At 55.8% G+C, this 14,384-nt stretch overlaps 2 protein-coding genes across 5 annotated transcripts in view; one reads left to right on the plus strand and one right to left on the minus strand.

Annotated features, from left to right (window-relative positions):
- LOC106724763 overlaps positions 1–3,099 on the minus strand; it is a 48,118-nt gene extending 45,019 nt beyond the window's left edge. Inside the window, exon 1 of the mRNA XM_014533285.1 lies at positions 3,025–3,099. Within this exon, the coding sequence (XP_014388771.1) occupies positions 3,025–3,099 (75 nt within the window). The remainder of the gene's footprint in view (positions 1–3,024) is intronic.
- Positions 1–14,384, plus strand: part of LOC102249322 (kazrin) — a 328,747-nt gene that overhangs the window by 273,844 nt on the left and 40,519 nt on the right. For 3 of the 4 annotated variants that reach the window (XM_014533294.1, XM_005886178.2, XM_014533296.1), the window contains one exon: positions 3,369–3,560. In XM_014533294.1, coding sequence (XP_014388780.1) covers positions 3,425–3,560 — 136 coding nt within the window. In that variant the 5' untranslated portion in view covers positions 3,369–3,424. Of the gene's footprint in view, positions 1–678; positions 695–3,368; positions 3,561–14,384 lie in introns of those variants that run through there. The other variant, XM_014533295.1, reaches the window with a different exon arrangement.

Raw genomic sequence — 14,384 nt, forward strand, 5'->3', positions numbered from 1 at the left:
GTCATGCTAAGGCCCTAGCCAGGACTGGATCGGTCTCCAGGTCTCTTGGACGCCTCTGCTGTCTACGGAAACACAGTTGAGACCTCACCGGCTTCCCCGGGGCAGTTTGAGGAAGCCCGGAAATCACACTTGTAAAGAAAATGTCAAAACAAACCTGTCTTCTACCTGCCCGGATGTGTTAGCAGTCACTCACCCCTCACTGTGAAATGGACATTTGGTGACAGTTGGGACGGAACAGGCCCTGGCGGCGTGGGCAGTGAAGGAGAGTGTCTTCGTCCATCCGGGCTGCTATACCTAAAACACCAGAGGCTGGGTGCTTATAATCAACAACAACGTGTTGCTTAAAGCTCCGGAGGCCGGAAGTTCAAGTTCAGGGCGCTGGCAGATTCCGTGTCTGGTTTACAGACTGCTGGCTTTTTGCTGTGTGTCCTTGCGTGGTGAAAGAGGCGAGGGAGCTCTCTGGAGTCTCTTTCAGAAGGGCACTGATTCTATTCCTGAGAGCTCCAACCTGATGGGTTAATCACTCCCCTCCCCGCCCCCCCAGAGGCCCCACCTGCAAATACACATGGAGGATCAGCTTTCAGCATATAAATGTTGAGGAGACACATTCAGTCTATGACAGAACAGTAATGCAAGTTCCAAAGTCTTCGATACTGCTGGAGATGATGAGCCAGGGCTGGCGCACAGAGGAGTGGTAAGGGTTAAGACCTTTTATAATCTGACCCCGCTGTAACCTCTCCAGGCTTCCTCTTGTTCTTTCTCACTTTGTACCCTTCGTTGATGACGCAGGGACCTCTGGCTCTCCAGCCCCTTTGCCTTGGTTCTTGCTGTTTCGTCTGCTCACCACCCTCCCGACCCATCTTCCAAGTCCCATCTCAAATGTCCTTGTGCCTGAGCAGGTACAGCCTCTCCTTTGTATTTTTCTCACTGACGTGTACTCATTCCACTCACCGCAGGCTCGAGGCCCGGGGTGTTCCCTGCTCCTTTCTGGACACCCTGTGCCGGGCCTGCCGTGTCGATGGCCCATAAATGTTTGCTGGAAAAAGGGCAGGGGAGGGGCCCCCAAAGCAACCTCTTACTTGGCAGTTTTGCTGAGAGACTTGGACAGTTCCCAGTCCGCACTCGAGTCGAAGTCAGGGCAGCCAGACCCTCCCTTGCAGACGGCCTGCCTCTCGGGGTGCTGGTTTGGGGTCTCAAGTGCTAGCCGGACGGCAGGCCCTGTCTGTGCCATTCACCTGGAGTCCCCAGTAGATAGAGCAGCACCTGGCCTGTGGCAGTGCCGATAAACTCCAGCTGGGGGGGGGCGGGGGGCAGGGGGTGGATGGTCATGTGTCGGCACACACTGTTGGGGCTCGTGGGACCCCGTAGTGAAGGGTATGGCCAGGCCCGCTCTGGGGAGCTGCACCCACCGGGCACTCGGGTGGCAAACAAGTGGGGCTCCTTCATAATGAGAGGTTCGTGCAGGTGGTCAGTGTTGGGCAGCAGGCAGGGGGGACAGTGGGCTGACACCAGCTGACAGGAAGGAAGGAGGCTCTTCCGGCCGCCGTGAGTCTGCACCTCCCGGGGCTGGAAGACCCTGTGGCCTTGGGGACGCTGTCCAGGGGGCCGGGCAGCCAGGGAGGGTTTCAGCCGAGGGGTCAGGGGACGTGCTCTGCATTATGGGGGCCCAAGGCTTCTGTGGGGGGGATGGAGGGAGTTCAGGAGGCGCTGGGAGGGCAGGGAGGCCTTGCTCGCACAGGTAGCTGGACCCAGGTGGCCTCGGAGGAAGTGGTAAGGGGGACGTGGGAACCGGGGCCGGGATCCAAACCACCTGTCCTCAAGGCCTCAGCTCTGCCCCCCTCAGCCTGTCCCCCACCCCCAGACCTGGCTCCACCTCCAGGCCCAGGATCCCTGAGGAGTACAGGTGCCTCATCGATACTGAGCACTCCCTGTGGGCCGAGCTGCTGTAGGAGGGCTTCCTTCTGTGTCTCCTTGGAGCCACTCCACCCAATGAGGGCCGGACCCATTTTACAGATGGGGTGCCTGAGGCTCGGAGGGGGAGGGACCTGCTTGTGACCACATACCTGGCCAGTGGGGGAGCCAGACCGGAGGCCCAGTAACATGAAAACTGTGTCATAGGCGGGACTGCACCCCGACCCCCTGGCAGTGGGAGGGGCTGGTGAGAGACACCCCTCCGAGGGGTTGCTGGGGCCTGCCTCACGGTGAGGAAGAACGGAAAGGGTGCTCCAGGTGCTGAGAGCGTTTGGCACATTGCAGAGCGAGGGCCAGGGTGGCGGAGGCTGGGGAAGGGGACAGAGCGGTGGTTGAGTACGTGGTGTAGTCGGAGGCTAGGGTCCCAGGCCTGCTACAAGGGCCAGACCTCCTTTAGTCCACGAGGTGAGCATTGTGGCCACGAGTGTGCGCTCTGTTGAGGGTTAGCGTTGCCGAGGTGTGTGCCGCGAAGCAAGGCCGCTTACCCCTGCGTGCGGCACCCCCTGCAGCGCAGTGTCTGGCTCAGGGCAGCAGACCCGCGTGCGGGTGTCGGTCAGCCTGCAGGCCGGAGCTGGCTGAGGGCTCCTGCGGGACAAAGGGGCACCTGGCACCGTCCCCAGGCTCCAGGCCAAGGGACGCTGCGCGCTCCTTGGTCTCGTGCCGGGTGCTCGGCATGTAGGGTTGGGTTTCGTGCCGCAGACCCTCCGCCCCCGGTGTTGCCGTGGGTACTGCTCCTGAGCACCCGTTTCCCTGCACCCTCCGGTGCGAGGGCCCACGTCCTGTTTCTTCGGGGCTCCTGGTGGCGAGGTGTTTTATGAGACGTGTTGAGTGAGCCTTTTTAGGGCCGGTTCCCGCATGTCAGGCTGGGGGCTCAGGCCCTGGCGTCGGCCAGGCCTGGCTTCACATCCCAGCTCTGCTACCTGCCAACTGTCACCTCCTGGAGCTGTTTAATCTGTGGAGCCTCAACTTCCTAATCTGTGAGGTGGGGGCTAGGACGGTGCCTGCCTCGGGAGGTGTTGGTGGGATTCAATGGATCACGCGTATTCCGCTCACCTGCGTGTGCTGCTGGCTCCCGCCCCTCTCAGGCCCCTCTTGCTCCTCCTTGGGAGGGGGGAAGCCGCCGGCCATTGCAGTGGAGCAGCTGTGGAGCCCTAGAGAGTATGTGGGGTGTGGGGGTCCCACCAGGAGCGCTCTGCAGGCTGGGGGTGGGCCCAGGACCAGATCCCGGTCCTTTGGAAAAGATAGTGGCTTTGGGGGTTTCTGTTTGCTCACATGGAGGAAAGGCCCGGAAGGAGGAGCAAACAGGAAAAGCCCAAGCACCTTGGAACCTTCCCCAGAAAGAGGGGGCGGCCTGAGCGAGCGAGCGGCCCGTCCTCTAACCTGTGCCTCTCCCCTAGGGCTGCTGCGGGAAGAGGTGTCCCGGCTGCAGGAGGAAGTCCACCTGCTCCGGCAGATGAAGGAGATGCTGACGAAGGACCTGGAGGAGTCGCAGGGCGGCAAGTCCGCCGAGGTCCTCTCGGCCACCGAGCTCAGGGTGCAGCTGGCCCAGAAGGAGCAGGAGCTGGCCAGAGCCAAAGAGGCCTTGCAGGGTGAGTGACGAGGCGGCGTGGCCCCTCCTTCCCTCGCCTGGGGCTGGGGCGCAGGCCACAGGGGCTCTGGGGAACCGGGGTCCAGCCTCTGCGGGGGGAGTGACATGGATACGGGGTCCCAGTGCCCGGACCCCCAGCCGCAGCTGCCCTGTGCCTGTTGGGGTGGAAAGCTGCCTCTTGCAGGACTGGGCACATATGTCACCCCTTCCTCCCGTTGTGACCAACCCTGTTCCCCATCCTGGCCGGTTGTGGAGCTGCTTCCCCCGAAGTGTGTATGGCAGGTGGGTGGGCATCTTTGCTGAACCAGGTGCTGACCCGGCAGTGGGTCTCCTCTTTGCCAGCATCCTCGGGGCCCTTCGGCACCTCCCCTCCCTGGACGGTGCGCGCGTGTGTTGGGTTCTCTGCTGGAGGCGGGCCGGTCCCCTGCACTTCACCCACCACGGTGGCCCTCAGGCGGGGCTCAGTCCTCCTCTCGAGTTGCCTGGAGGTCCTCTCGAGTGGGGCAGCCTCCAGCCCTGGGCAGGGGGAGGGGTTGGGAGAGCCAGGCGGGACTCAGTCCTCCTCTTAAGTTGCCTGGAGGTCCTCTCGAGTGGGTTCAGCCTCCAGCCCTGGGCAGGGGGAGGGGTTGGGAGAGATGTGGCGTCGGTGCCCAGGTGGTCTCTTGCCAGGAGGGACCTTGACCCGTAACCAGCAGCTGCTGTAGGAAACGAGGAGGCCAGTGGGCCCACGTGGTCAGCCTGCTCTCCTTGGAGCTGCCGGGATGCCAGCAGCTGCGTGCCCGTCTCTCTAGCAGCCCCTGCACACTCTGCGGTGGGGAGGGGTCTCAAGGTGTTTGAGAAAGGGGAAGCCCTCCCCAGACAGGGCTCCACGCTCTCCACGCGAGCGCTAGGGGAGAGAGGGGGCGGGGGGTCTGCCTCCATCTGCTTGTGCTCCCCAGGTGTCTCCATTTCTCCTGGGGGAAAACAGGCAATAAAACTCGCAGCCTGCTCTCCACTTACCAGTTACCAGAACCATAAATACTCTCCGAGGACTTTATTTTTGAAGCCAAAGCAGGTTAATTACTCAGATTGATTCCGGGCTGCTGTAGCAGAAACCCCAAAAGAGGGACTTAACGAATCTATTTGTCTCTCCTTTAACCATCTGAGGAGCCTTTCAGGGTGGGGGGCGCCTCTGCTCCCCCACCTGGGAGAGACCCAGGGGAAGAGCCGGAACTGAGGGCCAGAGGTTCCCTCCGGCAGCACTGGTCGCGAGGCCGGGCTGCAGGGGCTGCTGGGCCATGTCATTTCCAGCTGGACGTCCCCGTCCAGGCCACACGGCTAACTGGTGGAGGGCGGGGGAGGGGAGTGGATTTTGCTGGGCAGTTAGTGGGCTCTGTCATTGCGGGTCTCCCTGACCAGAGGGGAGAGGTGAGCAGCAAGCGCCCGCACACGGGCCAAGCAGGCTGTGCGTCCAGCACCCACCGACCGTCCCCCGGGGGAGTCTGGGAAAACGTCCTCGAGGCTGACTCCTTACCCAGATGTTTCAGCACTGAATGTGTGCGTTCTTTCAGCAAAACAAATCACTGTTAGAGGCAGGGAGGCCCCTTTCTGCTGGGGTTGAGTTCCCGTGGGGTCACTGAGACAGCGTGCTGGGTGGTCTCCTCAGGCCGTGGTGGGCAGGTGGCCTGTGTCACGGTCCAGCTGGCGCTGCATGGCCGGGAAGTACGGTGCCAAGCACGCATGCTCTCTGTGAGCAACCATCCAGCATCCAGGCCGATAGATCTGCGGGAGCCGCCCTCCCTCCCAGCTTCCCACTTCCCTGCCCAGGACAGGCCCAGTCCCAGCGATGCCCCCAGGAGGTGCCTCAGGCCCCGGTGGTGGAGCTAGGTCCCCTGGCCTCGCTAAGCTTTGTTGAGAACCTGAGGAGAGTCAGGACTGTCTCGGGAAGCAGCCATCTCAACCACCTTTGCCAAGTATTTATTGCCGGGACCATAAACCTGCCCTCCCTGTCCTTGGCCAGGGATGGAATTCTCACCCATATCTGCCCTCAGGACGTGTGGGGGGTGGAAAAACCTCTCAGCTGCCCCTTGGGGCCCAAAGGAGCTGACAGGGGAGTGAGCAGAGGCTCAGGTACCCACCCCCAGCCCCTGGGACAGACAGCTGCCCTCTCCAAACCCGGGACAGTCGTGGTGAACTAAATGACAGGATGTCTGTGACAGTGACAGGGCCGTGCTTGCTCCCTCGGTGAGAGCTGGCTGGTAGCGCCGGGCAGGCGTTTCTCCCTGACTCTGTGCGTGGATTTCTTACCTGCCCCCCAAGGTCTCATCAGCGAGGACTTGTCAGCGTTCACTAAAGGAACGCTTTATCAAGCACCTACTGTGCGCCAGCACTGTTCTCAGCGCTTGACCTACCACTCACCCCAGTCCTGCTGGGAGGTGGGAACCCCCTTTGACAGAGGGAGACACCCAAATGAGGCACTTTTCCCACTGCACCGCACACTGCGTCTTCTAATCCTGGACAAGAGAGATGGGGCAACGGGGCCTGGAGGCTCTGGGATCAGATCTGGGCTTGAATCCCAGCTCGTCCGCTTACTGGCTCTGTGACCTTGGGCAAATGCCTTAACCTCTCTGAACCAGAGTTCCCTTACTGAGGGTAACAGTAACAGTACCTGCTTTCCTTGTAATTGGGGCTAATAATAGTAGCCACTCCAGAGGGTTGTTGTGAGGATTAAATGAGATATCAAGTGTTTGGCCCAGTGCCTGGAACCATTAGTGCAAATACTTAATGATTATTGCCTTCGAGGGGGCTTGGCAGACCTCCTGGGACCTGCTTGGAGATTTGGTCTCCCGATTCCCATCAGGGGTGGCCCAGACCTGAGAGGCCTCGGGCCCAGCTGAGCTCAGGGTGAGCCGTGTTCCTGAAAAGCAGTGCCTGGGCACCTTCCGCCGCCCGAGCATCCTGCCTGGCATTCCGCACGGTCTTAAATCGGATGCTTCCTCCCCGGCCACAGCACGTGGTGCGCCGATTGCAGACAGATGTGGGCAGAAGGAGGCAGGGCATGAGAAGGGATTTACATGCCCATAATGAGGAGAGCGAGAATAAATGCACCAGCCAAGCCAGCGGCAGCTGTTGGGCGACACTCGTTAACAGCCGGTGTCCCCGCGGCGGGAACACGCAAAGCCCCCAAAGACGCCTGGCAGGTCCCCACTGGCTGTCCCCCAGTCTTTGGTTTGGGGCTGAGGAGACCCGAATTTTCCAGCACATAAGGCTTAGGAACTCAGACACCCGAAATGTCAGCCCAGGTTTCCAAATCAGAGCAACAAAACGAATCGAGTTTGGGGAGAATGGCATTTAGAAGGCTCCTTTGTTGCTGTGGGGATGAGTCTGGGAATGTTTGGTTTAGGATTTTGATCTCCCTGTGAGTTTTACGGGCAGAAGCAATGAGTGATGGTCTAGGAAAGAAGGGCGTGTGTGTGTGTGTGTGTGTGTGTGTGTGTACACGTATGTACATACCTGAGTGCCTGCATGACCCCAGCTCCACACATGTGGTAAGCTTGTAGCCCCTGGGACCCCTTGGGGTACCTGTTGATTTTTCCAGGCCCCCCTCAGTCACTGATTCCTCCGATAATCAAGGCGCTATACAAATGATGATCATGAAAATTTGCTTCTTCCCTTTTTAATTATTATTTTTGTTGTTGTTGTTGTTAATCCTCACCAGAGGATATTTTCCATTGATTTTTAAGAGAGTGGAAGGGAGGAGGCGGGACAGAGAGAGAGAGAGAAACCTTTATGTGACAGACACATTGATTGGTTGCCTTCTGTATGCGCCCCTACCAGAGCTAGGGATCGAGCCTGCAACCGAGATACATGCCCTTGACCAGAATTGAACCTGGGACCCTTCAGTCTATGGGCTGACGCTCTGTTCACTGAGCAGACACGCTAGGGTGCATCTTCCCTTTTTTAATCACTTAATGGCATGTTGAATGTGTTGAGCATTTCCCCACAACAATAAATACTCTTGGAAAACATAATTTTTAATGACCACATAATGTTCTACCAAATGGAGGCACCATCATTTATTTAGCCACTTCCCTATCATTGGATATTTACTAGTAAGTCATGTTTACTGAGCAAACACGCTAGGGTGCATCTTCCCTTTTTTAATCACTTAATGGCATGTTGAATGTGTTGAGCATTTCCCCACAACAATAAATACTCTTGGAAAACATAATTTTTAATGACCACATAATGTTCTACCAAATGGAGGCACCATCATTTATTTAGCCACTTCCCTATCATTGGATATTTACTAGTAAGTCATTCCCACTTTTTTCTTTTCGTGTTTGCCGTTCTATAACACCAGGCTAAAGATCTGTGTTTATCAGTCTGTTTATTTTTTAGGATAGTATTTCTCACACTTTCTGGTTTCTGGACTGTCTTATGATCTTACACAATTGAGGACCCCAAAGAGCTTTTGTTGATAAGGTTCCGATCTATCATTATTTCCTATTTTAGAAAGAAAACTGGAAACATGTCTACACAGACAACAGTATGGTGATTGCCAGGAGACAGAGGGGGTGGGAAGTGAAGAGGGATAAATGGTGAAGCAAGGAAGTTTGAGTTGGGGTGGTGAACACACAGGACAATATGTAGATGATGCATTATAGAACTGTATGCCTGAACCCTATATAGTTTTATTAACCAATGTGTTACCCCAATAAATTCAATTTTTTTTAAAAAAAAAAAAGCGTGTTTGAATCTTCAGTAATTTTTTGTAAAATAACAATAATAAGCCCATCACATGTTAACATAAATACAATTATTTGTGATGAAAAATAACTATTTCCCCCCTCTCCCAACAAATAGATTTAAGTGAGAAAGGCAGCATTGTTTTATATTTTTACAAAAATATAAAATTTTTACAAAACTTTTTGATGTCTGACTTCATGAAAGACTGCTGAGTGCTCCTGTCTGTTGCTTCAGTCGGGCAACGGTGATTTGTTGCCTTGGTTGGAAATCTGGCCTCACACATACACAGGTGGAAAGGGGAGCGTGTTAATCGCCTTCTTAGATAATCGTGGGTATTTTTCTTGGATGCCACGGTAACACTCACCGAGTGGCAGTTTCTTAGAGCTTCGTGGCAGTGTAGAGTCTAAAGCCTTGATTTAGTGATCGGTTACAGTGGTCAAAGCCATAGGCCTAACTTGCACTTTGGATGGATTTGTACCCACAGAGGATTTTTGAGCATCTAACATTGGTCACTTGGAAAATATTGGTTCATTGGGCGACGCAGATCTTCCAAGTGCGGACATATTTCATTCCCATAAGAAGTCTTTAAGCTGCAGGTGGGCAGTTCCTCTAGAGCAGCGGTTCTCAACCTGTGGGTCGCGACCCCTTTGGGGGTTGAACGACCCTTTCACAGGGGTCGCCTAAGACCATCGGAAAACACATATATAATTACATATTGTTTTTGTGATTAATCACTATGCTTTAATTATGTTCACTTTGTAACAATGAAAATACATCCTGCATATCAGATATTTACATGCCGATTCATAACAGTAGCAAAATGACAGTTATGAAGTAGCAACGAAAATAATTTTATGGTTGGGGGTCACCACAACATGAGGAACTGTATTAAAGGGTCGCGGCATTAGGAAGGTTGAGAACCACTGCGCTAGAAGCTGCAAAAGGCAGGAGAACAGATTCTCCCAGGAGCCTCCAGGAGAACATAGCCCTGCCCACACCTCGAACTCAGCCCAGTGAGACCCATTTTGGACTCCGACCTCCAGAGCCCAAAGATAATACATTTGTATTGTTTTCAGCTCCTAAATCTGTGGAAACTGTTACAGCAGGAGGAGGGAACTCGTAAGGGCCCCTCTTCCCTGTCCCTCACAGCCCTAGGGGCCGGCCGGCCTCCCTCAGGACTCAGCACACAGGGAGGGACGTCTGTTTCCCATCAGGCTTGTCACTGGCCGGGCTCCTGCAGGGCACGGCCACCAGCACAGAGCCGGCCTTGTTATCTGAGCAAAGCAGATGATCCTTTCGTGTGGGAGAGAGGAGGCGATGCCCAAGTTTTTCTCTCTTTAGCAGAAGGAATCGGGCCCGGGGGAGCCTTTCCCTGCCGCGGAATGAGTCACCTGCCCCAGACTGAGCTCTGGGAGGAACGGAGCCTCATTATTTAATTTGCTCATTCAACAAATGTTCCCTGAAAACTGACCCACGCGGGAGCCCACGCCTGGGGCTCAGATAATTCAGAGGCAGATCGGACCCAGGCCCTGCCCAGACCCCGTGACACGCCTGGAACCCACAACACATTCAGTGCAAACTGGCTGAATGCTATTTTGTCTTTATGGCCAGCCAGGCCTGTAGGTAAGAACCTGCCACAGATACTCCTGCTTCAAGGAGTTCGAGGGTGCAGAGCGTGTCTCGGGCTCTGGGCAGGAGGGGACAGCAGTGTCCTTCACGTTCCCAGCAGGTGTGGCCGGCAGACGGCACCCGAGTGGGCCCGAGCCGAGTGATGCGTCATCGATGCTGGGTGGCTCGGCCACCTGCTTTCTCACACACACACCCTGGTCGCCACAGCGCCCGCCACATGGGTTTGAAAAGCAGCTTCGTGTTTCCTGTGTCCCTTCCCACATTCTCACTCCATTCTCTGTCGGATTCCTTCCCCTTGGACTGAATTTATGTGCTCTTCTCCAATAAGTCATACACACAAAACTACCTTAGGCCCAGATCTAGCCGGAAGGCCCTGGCGGCTGCTGCAGGGGCCCCTCACCCCCAGAGCCAGCCCCTCTGACCCACAGCCGTGATGTGGAAGAATCGTAGCTGGTAAATCCTAGAATTCAGTGGAAGCTTCCAGAGAGTTTTAACTCTACGGGCAGAACATCCTAATATACTATTGACAACTTTAAATAGTTAACAGATCCCCCTTGAAAGCTTTTTAGACTCTACATTTGATCCAGTTGGAAATAATTGAGAGTCAGATGGAGGAAGCGTCCAGAATCTTGGCCGTTCTGTTGCAGCTGCCCTGGGCACGTGTCTCCAGCAGGTGAGCCGCTTCACGTGGCCACTGGAGCCCCAGAAAGGGCACATGCTTTAGTGCACATGTACTTTTTAAAAAAAAATAATAATACATGTTTTCTTTGGGGGTAGTTTGGGATTTACAGAAAAGTGGCAAGATCTCATCTGTCTAGTTTCCCCCATTGTCAGCCCCAGCATCCTTTGCTGTTGTTTCATTGGCCAGAGCAGGTCACATGCCCATGCCCAGCGGAGACTCCGCACGGCTGTGGATACACAGGGAGTCGGGGTTTCTAAGCAGCAGGTAATAGGGATCCACCCCAACGAGCATTTTATATAGACTCTGCCCTCGGGCTTGGGGTTCTGGTGACTGACAACCATTGCATCCCATGCTCCTGGTAATAGGGATCCACCCCAGCGAGCATTTTGTATAGACTCCGATCCAAATCTGCCCTCGGGCCTAGGGTTCTGGTGACTGACAACCATTGCATCCCATGCTCCCTGTTGACGCCTTTGCTTTTTATAGGTTGTAAACCTGAGTGACTGGTGTCCTCTCTGCTCCCCTCACCTGGGGATGTTCACACTCGTCCTTGACTCCATGCGTTGGAAAGGCAGCTGGTTCAGTCCCCTCACCCTTCCCGCCTTCCAGGGCCAGAATCCCTTCCCACCGCCTCCCACACAGGTGCCCTCCCGGCGTTCCCTTCATCGCTTTGGGTCTAATTCTCACTCTGTATTAACGTTCTAGTTATAGTGATTGTCCATGTATCCCGAGAAAAACCGAAAGCCTGGTCTGGTTGAATATACACAGACGCCCACCAGGACTCACCCCACACATGTGATACGTATTTTGGAAGCATGTAAGGAGCCCACCCTCTCTTTCTATCCAGGAAACCTTCTACACACAGGGACTCTCTGTGAGCAGTAATCTCTCAGCTGGCGTTTATTTAGCGTGTGGCCCTCCCTGGGCACGCCCCTCGTTGCCCAGCCTGCATGAGCCCATTGACCCTCCCAGCAGCCCCTGTTAGATGGCTAGTGTTGATTAGCCTGTTTCCCCATCTACAAAATGGGGGTGAGAGAGGTTAGGATTTTTCTAAGGTCTCCTGGCCAGTAGGTTTTGAAGCCAAGACTGGTTTTCAAGCCTCTGTTCTTGGCATATAATTAGCAAAGTATCTGGCGGTCTTGGGGGTAGTCGTTGCTTTAGAGATGAAGGGAGTGAATGGGAAAGAGAGGAGGAGGAGGAGCACATCTGGATTTGAAAGCACAGGGTTTTTGGGTGTCACTCAGCAGCCCCTGAGGCCCCAGGATTGGTGGGTTCCTTCCCAGGCTCTGGAAGTTGTGCCTGGGAATAAAGGCTTCGAGGCTGGTCTCGGTCACACAAGCCAAGAGCTCCTCTCCCTGTCCCACCCCAACTTTACAAATGAGTTCACAGAGGCCCAGGGGTGGAAGGGACTTGCGCGTACACATGGCTCGTTGGTGATGATCCAGACTCCAGCCCATTCTGTAGGGTCCTGCACTCTAACTGTCACACCATAAAGACCAAACACCTGTCTGCCGACACCAAGGTTTCTCTGAGCCCCTAAAATGCAGCCATTGGTTAGGGTTAGGCAGGCTTGGGAGGGATGGGACAGGGGCTCCCCACGCATCCCCTCTGAGGCCAAATACTGTTCTCAGCACCCTGAGACCTTGAAGGGGCAGCAGGCATGGGGGCCAGCCCAGAAGCGGGGGACCATGTAATGGCAGGGAGGGCTGGAGGCACAATGCCTGATCGCTCTACCACCTGGATCTTTAAAGACATTTTTCTAGGTCCCAGGAGCCTGGCATGGGACAAGCAGGGACTGACTCAGGAGAAAGAGATCCAGTTAGTAGCGCCAGCCCTCATGGGCACCCTGGGCCTCCTGCTCCGAGCACTGTGGAGGGAGCGCCTGGCGCCGGGGCGGGAGCCTGGGAGCTCGTCCTTGGTCATCGGAACAAAAGGCAGACGGTTGCTGTTGCTTGCTGAAGGCGGCAGGGAGCCTTTGTAGTCCAGAAACGAGCGGGGCAGGCTTCTCCAGACACGCAAAGCTCTCCTTCTCCATCTCAGGTGCCAGAGTTTGTTCGTGGCAGGGTGGGTGGACACCGGGGGGCTGCATACCCCTTCACCCTTTGGGGATGCCCAGCTTACCACCTTCAGAATGAGACCCCGGCTTGTCCCCACAGCCAGAGCCTTGGTCCAGGGCTGACAGTGGGCACAGGAGATCAAAAGCGTTACTGAAAGTGCACATTGAAGCTACCCTGAGCTATCACTGCTCACCTCTCCGAGTGCAAAATTCCGAAACCACATGATCATGCTCTCGTAGTGTTCCCAGGGGGAGCAGCTTTCACGCACGGGGCGGAAAGGCAGGATGAGATCCTAATTAGTAAAGGGATCCCTGAGCCCAGCGGAGGGAAATTGAGGAATCGCTGCACAGTCACAGGTGCATTTACCCTTGGACTCCCCAGTCACGCCTCCAGGGTTACATCAGATAAAACCTCACAGATATGAAACTCTACGCATGGCAGCACGTATTCAAAGGCCTAAAAGAAAGGAAGGACAGGAGCCAAATCTCAGCGTTTACATAAGAGATGTGTGGACAGTGCTCTTGGAGTAATAATTCTGGAATCATCGTGTTACTAGGGGGTAGAGCAAATGAGTGAACATACGCTGTTAGGTGCCAGCTTCTCTCGTGGGCCAGTGTGTTGCTTAAAACCGCACAAATGTTTTCTTTCATGGTTCTGGACGTCAGAGTCCGGAATACATTTCCGGGCCAAACATCCAGGTGCGGGGCAGTGGAGAGTAACCGAGTGTGACTGGGACATCTCGTTCTAGAGGCAAGGATGCAGACCGAGGGGTCAGAAAGGCCCGGCCGACCAGGACAGTTCGAACATCCAGCACTGAAAGCAACAGATTATTCAAAGGGGGAAGGAAGGGGAGAGGTGGACGCTAGTTAATAAATGCAGGATTAGTTAGAAAATCACCGGGAATGGACATGATGTCACCGTGGGTCCCCTGTAGGAGGCAGTGGGGACACAGCATCACCTGTGGGGTAATTGGATGGGGGGCAGGGCAGCCTCGGCGTCATTAAAACCCACCAGAGACTAAAGGAACCTCCTGGATGGCGGCCCCGTCGGGAGCCAGGGCAGTTCTTTGCGTTGTGTGACCTTGGGATCCCGGATGGGGGGAGGGGCGGCATTAAAGCCACAGGTGCACTTATGGGGACAGCTGGGGACTGTACGTTCGTTGCTATCATTACATCAGTGGCCACGCCTCTCGAAGCCCACGAGGAGCAGGCTGTGGAGAGGGTGAGCTCCCGGCACGGGCGGCGAGCCGTCTGAGCGCTAGTCCTCGGGCTCTGGCCCGGCGTTGGCAGAACGCAGGTGTGGGCAGGTTTGCGGCGCCAGTGCACACCCTGGTGCCGGCCAAGCGCCAGGAACAGGTGTGAGGCCTCCTCCGCAGATAGGAGACGTGGGTACGATGATGTCACTTCTCTCTGTGAATGTTTTCATGGCAAAGCAGCAAGCCCCGGAAGTGCTGACCTGCAGCTTTTCTTGGTCAGCCGGCTCGGTGCCGGCTCTGAGCACGTGGCGCCTCCTCCTGTGCCAGGGGCGGGGCTCCCACACAGTGCCCAGACCCTCCTGGAATGGGGCTCACAGGACCTCAGAGGGACAGGGGGCCTGTTGGCATCTTATTGTAATGTCACTTCAGGAAAGGGGAGCTCAGCTTAGACTCGAAGTAGAGGGTCGGCCATGTGCTGGGGGTGGGGCTCTGATGGGGCCCTGGCTGGCCACCGTCCCAGAGGCTGGCACGGGG

Source organism: Myotis brandtii, unplaced genomic scaffold (genome assembly GCF_000412655.1).
Source record: "Myotis brandtii unplaced genomic scaffold, ASM41265v1 scaffold96, whole genome shotgun sequence".
Classification (NCBI taxonomy): domain Eukaryota; kingdom Metazoa; phylum Chordata; class Mammalia; order Chiroptera; family Vespertilionidae; genus Myotis; species Myotis brandtii.